We start from the raw sequence: 20,668 nt of genomic DNA, 5'->3' as shown, positions 1-20,668 counted from the left end.
TGCTAGGTGTAGGTACGCTTTATATATAAAAATATATACCAGGGGGTATACTATTCCATACAACCTATAGAGTTCTGATGTTTTTGTTTATTTTGCTTTCTAATAAGTCTTCCTGTGTCCTGTATACATTACCTGTTTGCAATTAAAGAAAATAAAAATAAAAATGCGTAAAGTAAGCAAAAAACGCGCTGCAAGAGCTGATAGCAGTGCAAGCAGTTCCAGTCACTCGAGTGACGATAAATCGGAAACCAATGCAAAAGTATCAAATGGAGCGGGAAAAAAAGATGGCGCCAATGATTTAGAGGATGTAAAGAACAAGAGTCAGGATAGTCAGGATGCGAAATCAAAGATAAATTCGCAAAAGAAGAAAAATGTGCTTGAGCGAAATGAGGGCAACAATAAGCGAAAACGGTCTAGCAAGACCGACTCGGATTCATCTAGTGACTCGGATTCATCTAGCGATGAAGCTCTGAGTAAAAAACTCCCGGTGGATACGTCATCGAAAGGAAAAGGAAAGAAAATGGACACATCAGAACCGGTGCCAATTGAAGAGAATGTCCAAGGCGCTGATGATGTGGAGTATGAGGTAGGACACGAAAAAAATATTTGTTGTGGTGATGTGCTATTAGGTTCGAATTGTAGGTGGAAGAAATTGTTTCGCACAAAAAAAGCCACGGTCAAATGCTATATCTAATCAGATGGAAGGGTTTTGGATCTGAAGATGATACCTGGGAAAATGCTGTCACCCTAGACAACTGTCCGGATATTTTGAAAAAATATGCAGATTTGGTTAGTACGATTCGTCACCATTACAGCAGAGGGAATAAATTTAAGAATTTCGTTTTAGCATCCAGATTGCATACTTCCGACATCAAAAGGTAAAACATCGAAGGGCAGTAAAAATAAAAAAGACGAAAAGATCAAGAAATTGAAGGCAATTATCGCCGAGCCAATTGATGAAAATGCCGATTACGAAGTGGAAAGAATCATCGACGTCTTTTTCAAAAAGGACCAAAGTCGCGAATTTTTGGTGAGATGGAAAGGCTACGGAAAGGAATATGACACGTGGGAGCCGGAGAATAACTTGAGCTGTCCGGATCTGATCGACAAGTTCATGGCAAGAGTTGAGCATGCGAAAAATCTGTCGGAAAAAGAATTGAGACCGAACCGGAAGCACACAGAGCGCTTTACGTTGCGAACGCAGACCTCTGAACGACGTTTGTCGAAAAGACATGATGGCAAACAGAGGTAGATATTTGAACAGTTAATATATGTTGTTTGGGGTATCAACTTTGCGAATACTTTTATTCCTTCTAGAGCCGTTTATTACGATGCTGAGGACTAAAATCAGTGGTATGGTGGCAATAATACACATAAGTTTGTAAGTTAATGTAATAGAATTACATATTATATGCTGTGCCAGCGTCAAGTATTAAAAATTTTGTTTTTTAAGTCTTGTATGTACATTGAGGTAGAGATTCTAGTATTTACCTCAATGGTTTCGTCTATGTTTTATATTTTGGCTTTGTAATCCCTAAGATAAAATTAGTTGAATTTCAGTAAACAAAATAAAAACAAAAATCAAAAAGAAAATCTTTTTTACTAGCAGAGCAGTTGAAGATTCTAAAAGTATTAAAATGAAGGTTTTCCTGCAACTCTGAATAATGTGGACAAATTAGATAAGTGCAGAGAAGGGATGATATGTGGCTCGGTTTCGTATTAGTCAAAATCCAAACAGGAATTTATTTTGGAAATATCCGTGCCTATTCCAGCGCAAGGTTTTTTTACATTGTAAATTGACAAGGAAGAGCGAGATTTGAAAAAGCACACACTACTTAAAGACGTTTCGGGCGATAGAGCTAAATGGGTTAATTTGAGATTAGATTTTCTGTTCTAAAGTTGTTGGGGTGCCCATTTAGTCAGATCGGAACTTGCTCCATTCTTTTTAGATTTCTCCAGTTTGGACAGATCATTTCTTATGGCTGCACTCAGCTGAAGCACCGACTACGAAAAAGTTAATCAGCAGCTGATATTGCGGCAAAATAATATTTTTTGATCATTTTTTTTCTGTGCACTGAATTTTTCGAGCAGCGGAACTAGACCTCAAATTTACACTTCCATCAAAGCTAAATTCATCGATACACTACTCATGCATGTTTAGGGTCACTAGAAAGCTAAAACCAAGAGGAAACAGTTTTTTGTTCTTTTTGTTGCTTTTCGGATGCATAGGAACCGTCAGAAATTCGTCGAAATAATCAAACTTTTACCTATACCAGGTTGCTAAAATAAGGATTTCTGTGCAGGTGGGAAACTTTTCGAAGGGGCGCCTAAACACAAAATTTTGGGCTCCAAAGTAACAATTTTTTATCCAAAAATAATATCATGCGTTCAGGACGTTGACGTAAATATATTTCACGATTTAAAGGGAATTATTCCCCTGACCGTAAGTCTAGTATCTTTCATCCAAAAAATCATTCAAAATGTAAAGTCTAGTCAAGTTGCCGATCATACCTGATAATTGTCTGCAATTTTCTGGAATTTAATTTTTCGGTCATGTTAGGGGTGTATTTTTACCTGTGGAAAATGTGTCCACAATATGACATACAAATCAAATTCCAGAAAATTGCAGACAATTATCGGTTTACTGGTCTAAAAGCTGTTTTTGGTAGAATATCAGCCCAAAAAATCACAACAGTGGTGGTGTATGAGGGTGAGTTTTGTCTATAATTTATAAATCTCAACGGATGTAACTGAAAAAATTCTCAAGTAACGTCTGTAACATCTGTGATTGTTGCAGAATTTTTGGACCCCTACTTAGAGGTAAAAATATTTATTCAAATATTCTTCGTTAAATTAGGCCATTTTAAAAAATCTGAGTAAATTACTTAATGTAGGCACATTCCATGAAGACAAATCAAGTGACCAAAAACGGTAGTAGCACTTTTGTCTAGCATATGGAAAAAATCATTTAATTTTTTCATTGGTAAGTAGGGGTCAAAAATCTGAAAAAATCTCGGATGTTTACCCTCCATACAGACATTTTTTGAGAATTTCTACCGATTTTTACCCAGAGAGAATGTTAACCCTATTTTCTTTCCATTTTTGTTTAGTTTTTAGGAAAGTGAAAGCTACAAATGTGAAATACTTTGATTCTGTATCTGTATCATCTAAATGATGATAAAAGATTACAAAAACTGATATCGACAATGCCATTATCATTTTCCAACTAGGTTCAATGCGCTGCAGGCAAAATTTGTATTAAAATTACATTCAGTTGACTATTTCAAGTCAGATAATTGTAATTTTTCTTGTGGGCAGATATGGATTCGCAGGTGGGAATTAGAGGGGCGCAGGTGGGAAAATTCCCACCTGCGATGTTCCTTAGTTTAGTCCCTGACCTATACTGTTCGTAACTTAGTATGCTCTTTGATATTTTCGGTTTTTGATCACTTCTCGCTAGCCACGCAAGCATCGACGAATTTCCAAATAAAATATTATTGGCGTCTAGGTACACATAAAAATGTCCACTGGACAATGAGTCCGATTTCGGCAGATCGTTTTTCAAAATAATCCATCTGAAGTGTTGACTGCGGGTGCAGAGGCTATGGTTGTAGCAAATCTTACGACTCCAAAGAGATTCCACCTCCAAACAAAATGTTCTGACCAGGGACGCCGACTTGTGTTTGGGAGTAGTGGTGCTCATACAACAAGCGAATCTGGGAGTAGTGATGCTCTTTCAAGTAAAACTGGAAAGATGTAGTGGTGCTCATCATTCGAGTAGCGGTTCCCGAGCCTCGCTTGTTATTAGAAGTCAGCGCCCCTGGTTCTGTCATCCAAAAAAGATGATTTGAGATGGGTGGTGACTGTCCTTGTGGTGCATCTTGACAATTTAATCTATCCAAATCCACATTTTCAAAGATCATCCGTTGTTCAATATATGTCGTTTTTCGTCAAAGATTTTAGTGAAAAATTGGATCTCTTTATTAGGCGTCAAGGACCAAACTGTGCAGTTCGAGCAATGTTCCCGATTGACTCTCGTATTCTGCTTCTTTCACAGTAGATGAAAAGTGATTCGTCCAAACAATAATTGGTTCTTTGTATTTCACAGCCGATAATCCTTAATTGCTATTTACAAAAGAAAAGATGCGAAATCTTACTCTTATCCAAAGTATACAAAGCAACCATGACAAAAGCGTATGGTGCAATGCTCTGGCATGGTTTATTTTTGTAAAATTTTACATTCTATTTCTTAGCAAATGTAATCTTCATCGCGTGCGTAGGTGTAATTTTGAATCCTTGCAATGCTTCCTTAGCCGCACTGCTCTGTAGTTCGGTGGAAAATTCGACGAATGCAATGTCGTGACGATTCGGTACCAGACGAACTTCTTTGAATCCGGGGAATTGATTGAACAACTGGAAATGGAACATCAGAATATTAGACAAATTGAACTACGAGGAAAACGCTCAGTGACATACCATCGACAACATCATCTCGTTCGTCTCCTCGGGCAGGTTGGTTAAGAACAAAATTTGATTCGGTGGCTGTTCAGCCGTATTTGTGTTCGTGCTTCCAGAGTCAGCATTAGCAGCGTTCTTCTTCTTTTTCTCACTAAATTATTTTGCAAAATTGTTGTCTTAGTGTCATTTCATTGCACAAATGGTTAAGGCACCCAACTCACCGTTTCTCTTCCGGCGCTGGTTTCGGCGGTTTAATCTTCTTCGGGCGCTCTTTGAACGTTCCTTTCATTTTAGCAATCAGATCACTGTCCATCTTCGAGTATGCAATCCTCATTGGTTTATCGTAAAATGGGAAACCTGTTCGACGATCGATCGTAAATTGAGCAACAAAAAATCACTTGGTCAGTCTTACCTTGCATTGTTCTTAGGGCGTTGGTTGCGCTAGCGATCTCCTTGAATATGACAAAGGCTTGACCGCGCATTCTAAGTGTTTTCAGTGCTACAATGTCCATAATCTGGCCGAATTGGGAGAAGATTGCATACAAGGATTTTTTCAGCTCATCCTTTTTGATCTTTTCATTCAGGTTGTTGATGTAAATTGTGTGATTGGGACGTATATCCATGGCGATACCTAAAAATAAAATTGTTGAACTGCACAAGTCGTTTGATTCCATCATACAGGTTTAACATAAGGAGCCGTCAGTATTCCTTAGTTTTATTCAGAAATAAATTTATTGTGAGACGTGAGAACTGGCATTTGGCTATTTGGATTGGGGTGATACGTGTCTGTTCGTAAACACTAAGCTGCCGGTTAAACTCTAGGACTTTTGTTTGACCCAGCAATTTAGAAACAATTTATCCAGACCTTGAACGACTGACTCAGCTCAGAATCTCCAAACATTTTCAATTACCAACAAAGTCCTCAGTCATGTTTTCAAACATGAATCTACAAAACGTTTGCAACATACGCACAGCATTGAGGGTTATGTTTTGGTGTCTCAACAATTAAACTACACGATTTGTGATCTTCACACCTTATCAGCACGAGAATGATTTCATAATTTTCCTGTGGGGGTCAAATTTACCTTGATTTTGCAAGCGAAGAGCAACTTTTGTTTAATTACAGTAACACTTTGCACATAAAGCCGAAAAAGAAGCGACTTTGAAGGTTAAAAAACTAAAAAATGGAGAGAGATGAGATGTGCCGTTTGTTTGACAAGTGCATAATGACAGTAGATGTTGAAGTGATCCGCTTTTAAATTAGAGGGAATATTTGAGTATGACGAGTCCGGCAGATAGAAAATATTGGAATATTGGAATCCAAGGCTGGATACTTGGGGAGGTCACGCAGATACAGATACGCAGGTGACACACCACAGTTGGTGATGAAATGGCGGAATTCACACAAAAATTCACCTACTGTGATGATTCCCGTCTGCGTGATGATATGGTGATTTTTTTTTACATGGCAGGTGGTTTGTTCCCGCGTATCTTGATTGGAATCAAGGCTCTTAAAGAATAAGTTAAGACACCCAAAAAGGCGGGTGACACCAACTTTGTTAAACGCGCTCATTACAAGTTGTGTGAAGAGGTGGCTTAACCTGTTCCTCTAGAAGCTTGTATAGATTTAGATGCTAGTCGAACGCTAATCCAAATTAACAACCAATGGTATCGAGTTTACTCAACTAGACTTAAAAGTCGAACTAAATTGTAAATTGTATTTTGAATAGAGATATTTTGGCCGACGTTTTTTAAATACCCGAAGTGAACCGATGACTTAAAAACTCGGCCCGAACTGGCCCGAAAATTTTTGAGCCCAACTAGGCGAAAACTTATGCACTTCAAATGAAGTATTCACTTTGAAATCATGCCCTAAAATTCCAACAAATGTAATAGCTGGTGTGGGACGGATTCGACGGATTTCTCGTTATCAAACATTTATAAAATGAGAAATTAGGTTGATGATCGGATTAATATAATATTTGAAGCATTTTAAAAATGGATTTTTTTTTCCTTCGTGACACCAGATGGTGTGTTGGTCAATAGTCAAAGTCGAGCATCATCTGGTATACCCTTCCTAATTATCATTCCTATTTTGTTGTGCCTGTTTAGAGTAGGTAACGATGTTCATTCTGTTTGAAGCAATGACATAAAAGTTGGGAACTTTTCTAACTAATATGTCATTGGTTTAAAACGTTCCAAACCATCCAAACCTAATATTACTCGGCTAGGTTACGGGGTATATACAAATAAATTAAATTGTATCTGGCTAAGACATAAAAGTTGGGACTAACTAATATGTCATTTTGAAGCGCTCCAAACCGTCCAAACCAAACCTAATATCGCTCGGCTCGGAATTACGGTTTTGTTATAAATTAAATTGTATCCGGCTTAAACCATATGGATAGAACAGTTAAGTTAAAACCGATACTAAAAATTGAAATTTAATGTTTTCTGAAGTTTTCGCATATATTGTTGTTTAAAAGTTTTGGAGATTGGGTTGATTGGGTCAAGGCTTCGGTTAAACCGGTTAAACCCTATAATATTATGGTAAATATTAGACATTTTCAAGTAGTACACCAGTGTGTGAGAGCGTAAACGTCAACAAATAATACTTACAGATCAAGAAAACGATGTCGTCAAGCATTTATTACTCGTTAGAAAGCGCATTGACCACACTTGTTCAGGTAAACTGTTCTCATTACCTATAATATTCTGTGAGAGTCTAGCTTACATGCACTTCAGGTTCAACAAGATCCAGAGGTGCACAAACTCCTAGACATTTGTAAGAAAGATGGAGTTTTAAAGGAATTTGAAGGACGGTACTTACCAGTTGAAACGAGTCACAAATCTAAACCTGCATCGGCTCCGTTTATAGTGATTGAGGGCCTGGATGGAACCGGTCTGTTGTTCCGTTCATATCGGTTTTTGGATTATTGTTATTTCTGTTTTAATCATCAGGTAAAACCACAATCTCCGCTAAAGTTCAACAGAGATATCGTATGTGCGCTATGCAAACACCACCAGCAAAAATAGCACACTTTCGCGACTTTTTCGATAATCAATCGGAGACAGTGAAACGGGCGTATTACTCATTGGGTAATTACGTGGCTGCAAACAATGTTTTAAAATGCACAGAGCCAGTTATTATGGACAGGTAAGATATAACGTTACGCTCGTAATGTTGAGCTTAATTTTTGTTGCCTAATTCTGTATTGTTCGTTACCTGTGTCCTTTGTGGTGGATTAGTTTAGTTGTTACTTTAGTGTCAGGCTCGAGTTAGTTTACGAGCAGAGCTCCAGATCAATAATTTAATAATCTTCGTTAAAGATTCTGGCACAGCACTGCAGCCTATGCTATAGGTAGAACAGCGGATGAAGAAATTTTAAAAAATGTCAATTTGGACTGGCCTCACGATCTCCTAAAACCAAATTTGGTATTGTTCTTGTTGGCAAGCGAACAGGAACGCGTCCGGCGTCATGCAACCAGACTTTTACAAACAAATACTCCGGAGGAGCAGTCACTTGCTAAGGATCAAGCCTTCCGTGATAGGTAATAAATCGACAGAATCAATGAGAAGAGATACTGACATGGAATTCAATTGCATTCCAGAATCGTAGACGTTTACAGACGAATCAAAGGACCGCAAATCTTTGAAGTGAATGCTGATGCATCTATGGAAGAGGTTGAAAATCGACTATTCGAAAAAATTGAAACAACATTTCCAGCATTACGTCCATAATTCCTGGTTTAGTGATTTTCTGGCTGTGAAACCGCAATTTCTGGTTAGTGAGCTTAGACATTATTATGTGATTTGACTTATGGTCAACTATTGAATTTGATTTTAAAAAAATTCTGAAGTAAAGAAACTATTACATCAAAAATTGTTTTGTCCCATGCATCTCCGCTGCCCTCGCATAAAAAACTTAGTGGAAACGATAGATGAACGATTTTGTGAGAGAATTTCATACGTTGCAGTAAGTTTTTCTTATGCGTTGTAGGACAGTCCGTCCGTACAACTATCCAGATGAATAGAGCGTATATATAAGTCACCTTAGACGAGTGGTATAATTCGTCTAAGTAAGTCACGCAGTGGCCAAAACATATTTTAGTTTTGACTTACGTTTTCCTTTAACATAAGAAACCACTAGCCAGGAACTCCTCGCTGATTTATATCGTCGCTTAATGAGTCACGAGCAGACTGGAGAGCCGCCAAATTTCAGCCGCCGAAAAACGGCGGCTAGGCCCAAAACGACCAGCCGCCGCCGCCGGAGATTTTGGTCGGCTAATTGCAGCTAGCCGCCGTAAGCCGCCGCCAGAGGTTTAGGTCGGCTAACTCGGTGACTCGTGCATATTTTATCCATAAAAGACAAAAAGATGACACAAACCAACAAAATTAAATTAATTTTTTGGGACAATACCGTTACTTGAGAATACACCCGTACTTTTAATGTCCCTTGCGATGTCTATCTTTAAGATATTTTCTACTTTGATTTTCGTATTTTTTTTTATTTTTTCTTCAAAACGACATTCGAAGCAAATTGAGAAATTTAAGAAAATTTTCAAGAATTTGTAGAAAATCTTGTCTATGGACATGGTCATTTGTTTGTTAAAAACCCAAATTTTATGAAAATCGTAACAGAAATGTGAAATTTCACGAAAAGCGCAAAAATTCGTTAAAACTTCGAAAACTTGTGAACAGAGCGAAAATTCGTAAAAAGCTAGAAAATTCGTAAAAAATCGCAAAAATTCGTGAAAATTACAAAAATTTGACATCCAGCCGCCGCCAGCCGACCTTTTTGGTCGGCGGCTAGGCCCAGTCGCCGCCTGAACTTTTTTTAACGGCTAAGCCGTACTTAGCCGCCGCCGCCACCGCTTTTTTTTTAGACGGCTAGACGCCGCCGGCGTTTATTTTTCGGCTCTCCACTCTGATCACGAGATGAGTAACTCACAAACAACTCGCATTCAAACCATTCAACAGTACCTCCATCTAGTGGTCGTACAAGACAATATTATACTCTGTATGGTAATCGCAGAGGTCTTCCATACACACCATCAAGATGTAATACACCAACCAGTGAATGACAGTGTTTGAATGAAAATGTGTCAAATAATCGATTCTTTGCGTTAAAGGTGGAACATTCATATTTTTTCTCTCGTATACACAAATTCCTTATCAAATCGTTATAACGTAGATACGAGTTGACTTTGTGTGGCACACTCTTAATCGCATTTATTGCATTCCAAAACCGAAAAGAAGGCATTTAACGACGAATCAGTGTAATCACATCACACACTGCATGTGTCTGATCTCATAGAAACTGGTTTTGTATTTTGGGTTCGATCACTTTGAGAAAAAGGTAATTAATTTGATTGTGTTATTTATAAGTGGCTGAACAGCACACACAAATCATTTTGTGAAATTTTTGGTGCTGATTTGTTTTGATTTTTTTTTGTTTCGTAAATTGAATTCAATTCTTTTAATTGGTCGGTCATATTTCGGTGATTGAAATTTTTATTGGATTTTCTATTTGCAACAGACGAGCATTGATATCATGGATGATTTGGAGAAGCAGCTACAGCAGTTACAAATGTTGAATAATCGTGATTTGTCGCCAAAACCATCACAGGGATTATTGTTGAAAAAGGTTGCGCCTGAAATTCCACCAAAACCCAAAAAGAATCAAAAGAATCAATCACAGGTTTTTATTGTTTTTTTTTTAAATTTTATTTACTTTCTTTTCATTATGATTTGATTATACTGGTTTTTGATACATTTTCCTTTATTTAACCAATTGTTATTTATTCAATAATTCATCACAATGAATCACAAAATAGTGAAATAAGTTTAACCAACAACAATGAATTTATTTAATTGTTAAAAAGGTGACTCACTTCAAAACCATTCATGTTTGTTTATTTCAATGATGAGATGTGTACAATACATAAAGTATATATGTAATCCGTTCATTCGATATTGTTACTTATATTAAGTAGGCAATAATATTTATGCTTCTGGAGAACGTGCGAATGGAATTAAATTTGGTTTATTTGTAAATTCGACTGGCATTCCATCATTTTTCAGTTGCGTTGCTGTTTTGCAACAAAATGTGCTATCATATGAAATCTGTGAATTAACTCAGTTACGAAGGCTACCTTTTTTTGCCGGCCTTATCGCGGTCATTCACTTTGTCAACCAAATTGTTAAACTACTGACGTGAAAATCAATAAAATTGATTAATCAATCAAGAGAGATTTAATATATTTCCGATCTAAGAGTTAACTTTAGCTTTTTAAAAGTTCTGACAAAGCTGATGCAATCATTGACGACAACCATTAATCTATACGTCAAGTTGAATAAGGCAAGTCAACTAACGCCAAGTTCTCTTATATACTTCTGATATCATCTGATTGGCTCAAATTCTCTCCTGTGAGAGTGAGGCAGGTCGCTTTCCACAAATTTGCTCGTTATCAGAATTTTCGAATTTTCCATAATTGTCCGGTGACCGGCGCCTATACACTAATACTATGCAATCAAAGTCAAAGGGCTTGAGAAATCAAAAGAATGTCTTAAAATAGCCAGAAATTCATATAGTTTCATGCGAGGCAATATTTAGAAAATTATTATAGAGCAAGATGACTGTCCTTGATGAATGATGATTTTCACTCGCTCCGCTCGTGTACTTCTGCAGTAACTTTAATTTGAACTGGGTTCACAACAACAAGAAATGTAGTCTTCTTAGAGATTTCAAAGGCCGTTACGCGTCACACACGCTTCAAAGGGAATTCGGCGCCCCTGGCAACTCTTCGGTTTTTTGTCACAGCATGTGACGAATCTTTATACAAAGGTCACAAAGTCACAAAGTCAATAAAACCATTTACTCTTCCTTAATTACAGTGAACCCATTTGTGTATATTTATACCGTTCCACCATTAGATCACCGATGTAAGCATAAAAAAAAAACTAGAAAATGTGGCGCAGATTCTTAATGAATATTTGAAGTGATATCATAATTCTCAAAAAAACAACTGACGGTTTGTCGGATTAGTCAATAAACCAATCATACTACAAATATGGCTTGTAAATCCATATCTTATCTTGACTTACAAATGGAATTCCTGGTGTGTTGAAGTCAATAATATTTAAATAACACGACAATCATGCAATTGTAAATCAGCCTTGTAGCAAAGGTAAAGCACGTATACTTATGAGAGAAATAATGAAAAATGGATATGAGGGTGATTTTGTTATGTAGCCCTTGGGCGAGGGAAACATTCACCCAGTACATTCATATTCCATCATAGTCCCATAGATTCGTACGCTATTTTACTTAACAAAACAACACATATTTATTGCGTGCCCCATCCGAAAGTTGATCATTACAAATCAATTCGCTCCCCATGAAAATGATCCATTACATGATGGGAATTTTAAGATATTCCTACCCCTTGCAAACGGTTAATTTGGCATTTGGCAAAAATGAAAAGTAAAATGTCTTCGTGTAAATGATTCCTGTTTTCTTAGTGTTGATGACCTGACCATACATTTTGCAATGGTTCATTAAACTGAATGTACTTCAACGATCAACATAAGCAAATGCACTCAAAGTTTTAGAAAATTAATTTGAAAACACTGAATTGAAAGGGTCGGGCCATATTTGTAGCAATAAATTCGATATTTTTGATGAACGCTTCTGTTACAAGTGTAGTCTTTACACTCTACACTTGTCTCAAATAACAGTTACGGAAGCTTGGCGCTCACAAACACACTTGTGAGTTTGGTTTCGTCTCAAAACTGTTCTCTCATGTAATGAATCGTTTTCGCAGCATGTCCTGTAATCTACCATTACAGCTTGAAATATTGTTTATACATTGAGTAAAATAGACCACTTCGTCCTAAATAAGAGTGTCAATAATAACCTTAACATGAGAACTAACTTAATGTGATTTGTGTTCTGCAGTTTTATTTGTCCCACATCGTTCTCTGTCCAAAAAGAGTCGTATCACTCACTCGTATGTGGGAGAAATGTGAAGAGTCCCGTATGTGGAATTCAAGTGAGTGGAATGAATGGAATGAAAGGATTTATCAGAACTCAACAAGAGTTTATTTTACTGTTCAAAATTTTGTATTATTATTTGTATTATAAAAACTTAGATTTTCTTTTTATTCAAAGAGTTTGGAAAAGCAATAGTTTGATATAAATGACAAGTAGTGTCAAGATTGAGCACCACAGATATTACATTTTTCCGTACGAAATTCTTATCTAAGTATAATTATTGGTCTTAACAAGAATATAGTGTTAACTAGGAGTGATCATTTTGGCATTGCCTGAAAACCGGAACAAAAGAAAAAGAATTCAACGTCAGTTAACACCTAACAGTCGAAAAATTGAAAATTAAACTTTCAAATGAAAACCAAAAATAACAGCAATCAATGCTGGAATGTCCTTTTCAATTGACTAAATATTTAAAGAAAGAAATGAATGGCTACATTGGCACTTGTCCATAAATTAGAAGCGTCAGCGTAACGCTGTATCGTTATAATCCCCGGCAGATATCATGTGTTTGTAGAATACTCCCCCATACCGGCTGATGACTTACGATATGGTTCTCATTAATTTGGGACAATCGATTATCACCATTCCATCGTTGTATTGAGCACTCTTGACGGGAAAAATGGGATTTTCTTCAAAAAACTTTGCAATCTTTTCGACAAGTTCCATCGGCGGGTTCAATGGTATACCTGGGAAGAATTAAGAATAAAGATGACTTCAGTAAGCGTTCGCATTTTCACAATCGCACCTTTTATGTGACAAAAATGCATCAATGACGGCTGCGAGAATTCTGCAGATTCTGTCGAAAATTTTCGCAAATTTGCACTGGTCACTGTACTCGTGATGCCATAATCGATAAAAATCACTTCGAATTCGTTGTTCTTCATCACGTTGATACATTCAGCACGATACCATTGACGATCGGAACGGTGATATGCGAAACAAATTTCATCCAAATTCGGAGAGTATGCGCCAGCTATTCCGAATGGCTTCAAGTAGGCCTTAATCTGGTCCGACAATCGATTAATTGATTCGATTTTCTCGGGATTATGTAGGCATACCGAGATGTAGCCTTTGTCAATGTTACCATAGTCCAAGCAAAATAAATCAAGTGGTTCCCCTGCCGGTATCGATATTGTCGCAATTTTAATGGCTTGATGTGTGGACTGAGTTGTCTTCACTTCTGGTCTCAGTGTAACATTAATTGTTCCGTTTGCATCCACTGTAAATCGATTTATCTTCAATATTTGGCCGATTGTTAAATCTAGGGATTTTTCGAGGTTTATCTCTAACGCGAAAGCCTGCACAGCCTTGAGGCGTGGATCTAGAGCTTTCATTGCACTGATTTTCGCTTGAAAAGTTAGTCCAACGTCAATTAGGCGAACCAGCACTTCTTTTGTGTTTATTTGATAGAGACAAACACCGCGATAATAGTTGTCCTTGTACGAAACAGAGTACACCTCGTTCGTAATTAGTTTATTAAGCTCGCCGCCCTCGTTGTTGCAATGCAATTTTTTCATCTCATCGAGCAATTGTTGTCTTCTTGCTTTATGTTGATTTTGAACAACCCAACAATTTACGGTAGGACTCCCATCAAAATGAACTACCACGACAAAAGAATCATTTTCCAGGGGAAATTGTCTTTGCCAATTTCGGGAATCGTTTGACGTTAACCGCTCTAGTGCATGGATATGATCGAGGTTGTCCTCATCCCAATTCAACGGTTTCTTTGACATTTGTCGTTCGCGTTTGATCAATGGATCTTCACGGTCCGATTTGGCTATTGCCAAATTTACGATTTCATCTGCATCACTCGAATGAGCAGCTTCGATTGGTAGAATAGGTTGCGCCTTATATACTGGATCCGTCTTCGATTGAAAATATCGCGGGTCGCATAGTTCTTGTCGATCCGGTTTAATAAATGATTGACCACCAAACACTCGTGCAAAGTGGTCACTCTTCCTGTCGTTGTTGTTTCTCAAGTGAGGCTGGTATTGATTTTGAGAATTCGTGTGATATGTCAGTGTTAGACGTTGATCATATGGAATCATATGATTTTCACTTGGCACCTCCAGCAAGGATCTGTGTACGAAAATTGTTAGCACGATGAGTCCGTTGCAAACGTCCTGGTCGGTTCACAATTACTTACGGCATCTGAATGCATATTTGCCGATGAAAGGGCCAATCGAGAACTTGACAATTTTTCGAGCAATAACGATCTGAACATCGTTCGCATACAAATCGACCAAATTTTTGGCATCGAACGCAAAGCAAATAAAAGCTTTGATTTTGTGGAGCTACAGCCATGTCCGTATGTTAACAACTGCTTTTTAGTGTCACTGTTGACGACGTGGTCTACGTCCAGCCATTTGTTTTTTCTAAACGTCAAAATGTTGCACACACTCGCCTACTAAATGGTCATACAATGCCAACTATCTTCGAACCGATAGAACAAAATCCGAGCCAAAGAACTTTGTGACTAGGGATCAGTACTCGAGAGGTGAATGCTGAGCCACCATACCATCTCTTGAGTGTAACTCTATGGGTCACTAAATCTACACTGTGTTTACGCTATAACAATGTAAAGAGAGAACAACAGTTGAGACTACGAATCGGACTTAAAGGCTTATATTTCTTGTTTTGAATAGGTTTGAACGGGACAAATGATGGAAACGATACTTCCTGTGTGAAGTTTGTTGATCCGAACCGACAAGATCATCAAAGAAATCATTTCCATCATTTGACTCGTTGAAGTACTAGTAAGTTCTAAGTCCGTTAAAGGCCGTATAGGAGAATGATGTTTAGAAATTAAGAAGAAATGTAATAGAGTTTTGCCATATTTTAGTACATTCTGTCATAAAATTGCTGCTGTCACTTCGCTTATTTTCATGTGAACCAACTTCATATGGTGACATTTGTTCTGTAATGTCAAATGTGAAGTTGGTTCACATGAAAATAAGCCACAGATAATGAAGTACTATGAAAAAAATGTGGCGCCCCATAACCGGCACAAAAATAGCTATTTTTATTTACCATCTTGATTTTTTGATCATTTACTTAAACTAAAAATTATTTTTTTCTTTGCTTTTTTCATGTTATCATTTTGTGTTTGTTTCATCACCATACCACATCCCATTAATCACAACCAGTCTCCATCATCAAGCACAAGTCCAATAATATGCGAACCAAGCTATTCACAAATTCTGCAGGCACACTCACCAGCGGCCACAATCCACAATAATGATTACATTAACATGAAATTGACACTGGACAATCCGGCTGTCCTGGAGCAGAAGTTGGAAGCTTTAGAACATCATAAGAGAGTGTTAGAAAATCAACAACAACGTCGATTACAATTGCAGCAAAAGGGTGAACAGCCTGGATATGGTTCCAATTCCAATTCGTATCGTAGAGCGGACGGACCGGTTAGCAATGGCAGTAAGATTTACGAGAATCAGTCCCGATTGTATGAAAACATGAAAAGCAATGAACCGACGTACGGAAGTTTGAATAAATCGATTCCGAGTAATAACCACGATAAACGAGCCGATGGCGGACTGGTTTATAGCAACATAATGCACGGTAATAGCAACGGCCGAAATGGCAGTGCTAACAAAACTGATACTCGGAATCCTTACAGTAATATGACGTATGATGGTAACTTACAAGGTTAGTTCAAGTCACTGAAACAAGTGTTCCGTTTGGTCCTATTTCAATTTTATTTATAAAAAAAAGATGATTTACCACCTCCACCACCAATGGACTTGCCGCCGCAATTAACATTGGCTGATAATGATTATCACCTTAATCATCCCAACGAAGAAGAACTTCCACCGCCTCCTAGTCCAGTCAGTTCTTCATACAGTTCATCGTACAGTGAACTAAGACGAGCAACAGGAATGCCATCGTATCCATCACAGAATTATCAACACTTAAATAATGCGGGTGTACACGGACATCACGGAAATGTTGGTCGCAATGATTTAATGCAGACCTATGCTAACAGCTATCAACCCGATTACGGTTATGTTCCCAGTTCTCAGGTAAAATTATGCAATCGCATTTTCATGTATTGTTCGGGTGGATTTTTTGGTTTAATCGAGTTAATCAACGCCGATTCGACGGTATCGATTTTACAATTTTGATTTTATATTAACCAATGTGGATGATAGAAGTAATCGAAAAATATTTTCTTATTGCTTATCAGAGCATCACTTCGGATTACGCTTGCTATGGTGGTTCTTCGCAGGTACATAACACTTTTGTAAATATTAATTTCGACTCCAATTTGATTAATTGGAAATGGTTCCACCGCAAAATTTTAATTTATTTAGTCGAACAACCGACATTAAATAATAACATAAATGCATGCAAATTTAAAGAAAAAATTAATTTTATTTGATAGTTCATGATCCGGGCACATCACATTGTGCCCTCGACTCTTGTAAATAGTCTCAAAGCAACGGAATTATGATAGCATAGCGCAGCTAGCATAATGAACCGGAGAATGAGAATCACTTTTACTAACCAACCAAATTTGTGACGCAATTCAGCTGTTTTTCAGATGGTCCACTCATACAACGTCACGTCACTGGGGTATACCCCTATACGAGTTTGATGGGTGCACTTGCCATAAAACCGTATATGCACGTATCAGACATTGCAATATGAGTGGGCCAGCTGAAGCAAAATTGCTCCACAAATTTGGTTCGGGACAACTCTATGAGACAATTGGTCTTGTGCTGAATTTTTAATAATACTGATACATGCGTTGTATCAAGGCAGCTCCAGTTGCATCTGATATCAGGTTTGAATTTAGACTGAAGGTAGACATATTAAGAAAAAAACATCTGATTAGCGGGAATAGTTTGTCTGGAGCGAAATGCCTAAACAATTATTATTTCTAACCTTTCCTGATAGATATTAATTTATTGGTACAGTGCCACCGATTTTCAATATGTTTGATCTCTTGGTATGTTACTAAGAATCGGCGGCCGTGTACCAGTACTCGAACACCGGCTATTCTTTTCGATAACACTTTTTATGAATGAAAGAACAATAAACCGTCCGACGCTTGAACTATTCTCAATTTGCAACTTCTACAGAAGTCCACACAGATAGTAGGTAGGTGTTCCAAAGAATATCTTGACTTGAAAAACTTCTAAATCTCTCAGAATTGTCTGAGTATTTTAACTTGAAATATGGATTTCTTAACAGGAAATTATATTCGAGCGTTATTATTTCTGAGATGACCATTGACCATCTTCCTTTTACAAATATTTTAGGGCCCTCGACCGGTATTTTCATAAAATTAGTACCAATCGAACGAAAATATTGGTAAATTACTAAAAAAAACTAATAACGTTTGATTATTATTATCCATTTTTTAACCGATCAATTTAGCTGTATAATAAAACATTACCATCACCAACGAGGCTATGTTCAATTGAACCAATCATTTTACTTAAATCTTAATCACTCATCAAATTTTTAACATTTTCGAGAAATCATTTCCTACCACAATATGATACCACCGTTGGTATGGTGAACTAATGAACTAATGAACTATCAATAAAATTTTACGATTTTTGGCAAACTTTAATATATTTTACAGTCCCTTTTCTTCGCGCAATTCGATTCTATTCTCATTTTCTGTAGGGATCCACTACCTACGAATCCCTTTACGAACCGATTAATCCACGACCACCCAGCCAATTGTCATCAAGATCGAACTATTCTTTGTACACTCCATATGTGAGTGGTCCACAGGGCGGCATCAATGGTAAAATGCCTAGCCATAAAGAGGCAGAAGTGGATGTATTGACGGATCTACTCGTGCAGAGCATGGACAATAACCAAGACATTGATAGTTATGGTGGGACTATTAACGTAATTGCTTGTCGCTGGCAACAGTTCTAACACATTTTTGTTGTAATGTTAAGGTACATGTGTTGAATGCGGTGAACGCGTTGTCGGAGAAAATTCGGGTTGCACGGCTATGGAACAAATTTATCATATAAAATGTTTCACCTGTTGCCAATGCCAAATGCCGTTACAAGGCAAACCATTTTATGCTTTCGATGGCAAACCGTGCTGTGAAGAGGATTATCTAAATACACTGGAGAAATGCTCAGTTTGTATGAAGCCGATTTTAGAAAGAATTCTACGTGCCACCGGAAAACCGTATCATCCACATTGCTTTTGCTGTGTCGTTTGCGGAAAAAGTTTGGATGGAGTACCGTTTACAGTTGATGCTACCAATCAAAATCATTGCATTGAAGATTTCCATAAGTGAGTTGCTTGCCATCTGACTGTTTCTGATGAATTTGAATTTGAACTTTTTTTTGAAAGGAAATTCGCTCCTCGTTGCTGCGTTTGTCGAGAGCCAATTATGCCCGAACCGGGCAAAGAGGAAACGGTGCGTGTTGTTGCACTTGACCGAAGTTTTCATGTATCTTGCTACAAATGCGAGGTATAACACATTGTCCAGTCAAAAGAGTCTGTGAATCCACTTCACAAGTAAAATTTAATAATTTCAGGATTGCGGTCTGCTATTGTCTTCCGAGGCAGAGGGACGTGGATGTTTTCCACTCGATGATCATATTCTTTGCAAGAGCTGCAATGCGAAGCGAGTCCAAGCGCTGACCAGTCATATGACCACCGAGCTATAAAAATGTTTACCTCAAGTTTAGAAGGTAGGCGGATACAATTTGTCCAAACGGCACCACGGTTGTCATTTCGAAAAGTTTTTTTTTAAAGAGAAATTTTGTGATTTGCTTATATAGAAGGATAATACTCGGTAACAGAATTTATATGAAATTGTTTTTTGATAAAATCAATATTTACAACTGGAAACATTGATGTTTACCATATCTGACCAACAAAATCATAACACCAACGACACCGAACAATTTGTCTCAGATATTTAAATACGAAAACCCATCATCCCGAATAGATTTTACTTCATTCATTATTAATAATGTGACAATACGGACAGTACTATCGACCAGTTTAAATACTTCGAACAGATATTCATGATCATGATCCCACATAAATACTTATCTCGTTTAACGGCTTTTGGTAGATGGATCGATGTTATTGTGAAAATTTGGTAACATAAAATTTGGCTTAAGATTTAGCATGAAAGTCCGAGAGCCTGTGTGCATATCATAGGATCACGGTTTCAAACCTATTTATGTCATATTATACCGCCCGATACGAAGAACACTTGGTTCACGACTTACCACGATTCATTTTTGAGCGTTAGGAGCGCACAAACTCATGTGGTCGATTACACGTCTCAGCCGATCGAAATGAGTCCAAACGACGATGTTATTAAACAATGCGTATGCGGTTGCTAGATAGCTGCCGTGGACTAACTGAAGAATGGAAGTTTTCAATTTTTATTGAAACATTCTTGCCAGGCGAGGCAAATTTTCGACTTATTTCCTACGACAGGACCAATTTATTCTTCATAAGATGCTAACACTTTTATTCTGTCATCAAATTTGAATTCTTTGCGATGTTGGAAGGCTCGCTTCGCTCGTTTGATAACATCACATCTAGTGACCCCATTTCGCAACTTGTTGTTTAAATAACTATTGTGGACGGTAGATATTAGGTTTCGAACGAAGTAAGACAGAAAAGGACAACGAATGTTGTACAGTTGGGATAGTGTAATATGACATATGGGTTTAAAACAGTGGCCTGATATGCGCTCAACCTCTCGTTCTATGAAAATAATTATTCAATTGGATGAGTTGAAAGTTTTCCATTAGTATGTCGTTAAATGAATGTGACCTCCAGCGGTACATTTCTTCGAATAGATTTTTTTTAAAAAATGTTGTTAGAACAGTGGCAAGGCATTGCATTTAATTATGTTAAACACAATTTTTCCATGTTAAAAGTTTAGTAAACATCGCATTCTTTAGAGAGACGGTATTATGATAACAAACATTCCAAACGATATTTATAATCTTTATAATCATTAGTATGTAAGATGAAAATGATGGAGCCTAGCTCTAATACGCTAAAATTGATGCAAAAAGTAAATTCTTTTCTTTAAAAAATTTGTAATTAATTCCAATTCCCTATATTGCCAATAAAATCTCTACAGTCGCATTCGAGGACAAAATAAAACGTTGAAATTATTTCAG

The 20,668-nt window shown here is 37.3% G+C and overlaps 5 protein-coding genes across 8 annotated transcripts; 3 read left to right on the top strand and 2 right to left on the bottom strand.

The window, feature by feature from the left end:
- The first annotated feature begins 14 nt into the window (after positions 1-14).
- On the top strand, positions 15-1,588 carry LOC119066124 (M-phase phosphoprotein 8-like). The gene is made up of 4 exons (XM_037168410.1): positions 15-586; positions 643-789; positions 848-1,248; positions 1,318-1,588. Exons 1-4 carry the CDS (start codon positions 164-166, stop codon positions 1,343-1,345), a joined length of 999 nt encoding a protein of 332 aa, XP_037024305.1. The 5' UTR covers positions 15-163; the 3' UTR covers positions 1,346-1,588.
- Positions 1,589-4,075: 2,487 nt separating this feature from the next.
- Positions 4,076-5,646, bottom strand: LOC119085994 (U1 small nuclear ribonucleoprotein A). The gene is made up of 5 exons (XM_037196565.1): positions 5,544-5,646; positions 4,871-5,089; positions 4,680-4,815; positions 4,477-4,609; positions 4,076-4,413 (listed from the first exon to the last, which is right to left on the bottom strand). Exons 2-5 carry the CDS (start codon positions 5,079-5,081, stop codon positions 4,243-4,245), a joined length of 651 nt encoding a protein of 216 aa, XP_037052460.1. The 5' UTR covers positions 5,082-5,089; positions 5,544-5,646; the 3' UTR covers positions 4,076-4,242.
- Positions 5,647-6,913: 1,267 nt separating this feature from the next.
- Positions 6,914-8,332, top strand: LOC119066115 (UMP-CMP kinase 2, mitochondrial-like). Its single transcript, XM_037168396.1, has 6 exons — positions 6,914-7,008; positions 7,080-7,145; positions 7,204-7,360; positions 7,420-7,615; positions 7,789-8,010; positions 8,071-8,332. The coding sequence occupies exons 1-6, from the start codon at positions 7,006-7,008 to the stop codon at positions 8,198-8,200; spliced, it is 774 nt and encodes a 257-aa protein (XP_037024291.1). The 5' UTR covers positions 6,914-7,005; the 3' UTR covers positions 8,201-8,332.
- A 1,195-nt stretch (positions 8,333-9,527) lies between these two features.
- LOC119066112 (lipoma-preferred partner homolog) lies at positions 9,528-20,659 on the top strand. 4 transcript variants are annotated; one of them, XM_037168390.1, is made up of 10 exons: positions 9,528-9,591; positions 9,654-9,818; positions 9,999-10,160; positions 15,662-16,181; positions 16,248-16,555; positions 16,720-16,761; positions 18,171-18,387; positions 18,455-18,803; positions 18,864-18,984; positions 19,052-19,367. In XM_037168390.1, exons 3-10 carry the CDS (start codon positions 10,014-10,016, stop codon positions 19,181-19,183), a joined length of 1,836 nt encoding a protein of 611 aa, XP_037024285.1. In that variant the 5' UTR covers positions 9,528-9,591; positions 9,654-9,818; positions 9,999-10,013; the 3' UTR covers positions 19,184-19,367. The 4 variants fall into 4 exon arrangements, with proteins under 4 accessions (XP_037024285.1, XP_037024287.1, XP_037024284.1 ...); XM_037168389.1 differs by having other exon boundaries at positions 9,534-9,818; positions 19,052-20,659; XM_037168393.1 differs by having other exon boundaries at positions 9,535-9,818; positions 15,722-16,181.
- Positions 12,815-14,958, bottom strand: LOC119066113. The gene is made up of 3 exons (XM_037168394.1): positions 14,662-14,958; positions 13,261-14,594; positions 12,815-13,201 (listed from the first exon to the last, which is right to left on the bottom strand). Exons 1-3 carry the CDS (start codon positions 14,817-14,819, stop codon positions 13,056-13,058), a joined length of 1,638 nt encoding a protein of 545 aa, XP_037024289.1. The 5' UTR covers positions 14,820-14,958; the 3' UTR covers positions 12,815-13,055.
- Positions 20,660-20,668: the final 9 nt, after the last annotated feature.

This window comes from Bradysia coprophila, chromosome IV (assembly GCF_014529535.1).
Source record: "Bradysia coprophila strain Holo2 chromosome IV, BU_Bcop_v1, whole genome shotgun sequence".
Lineage (NCBI taxonomy): Eukaryota > Metazoa > Arthropoda > Insecta > Diptera > Sciaridae > Bradysia > Bradysia coprophila.
Note: the sequence above shows the minus strand (reverse complement) of the source record. Positions and strands in the feature narration are given on the sequence as shown.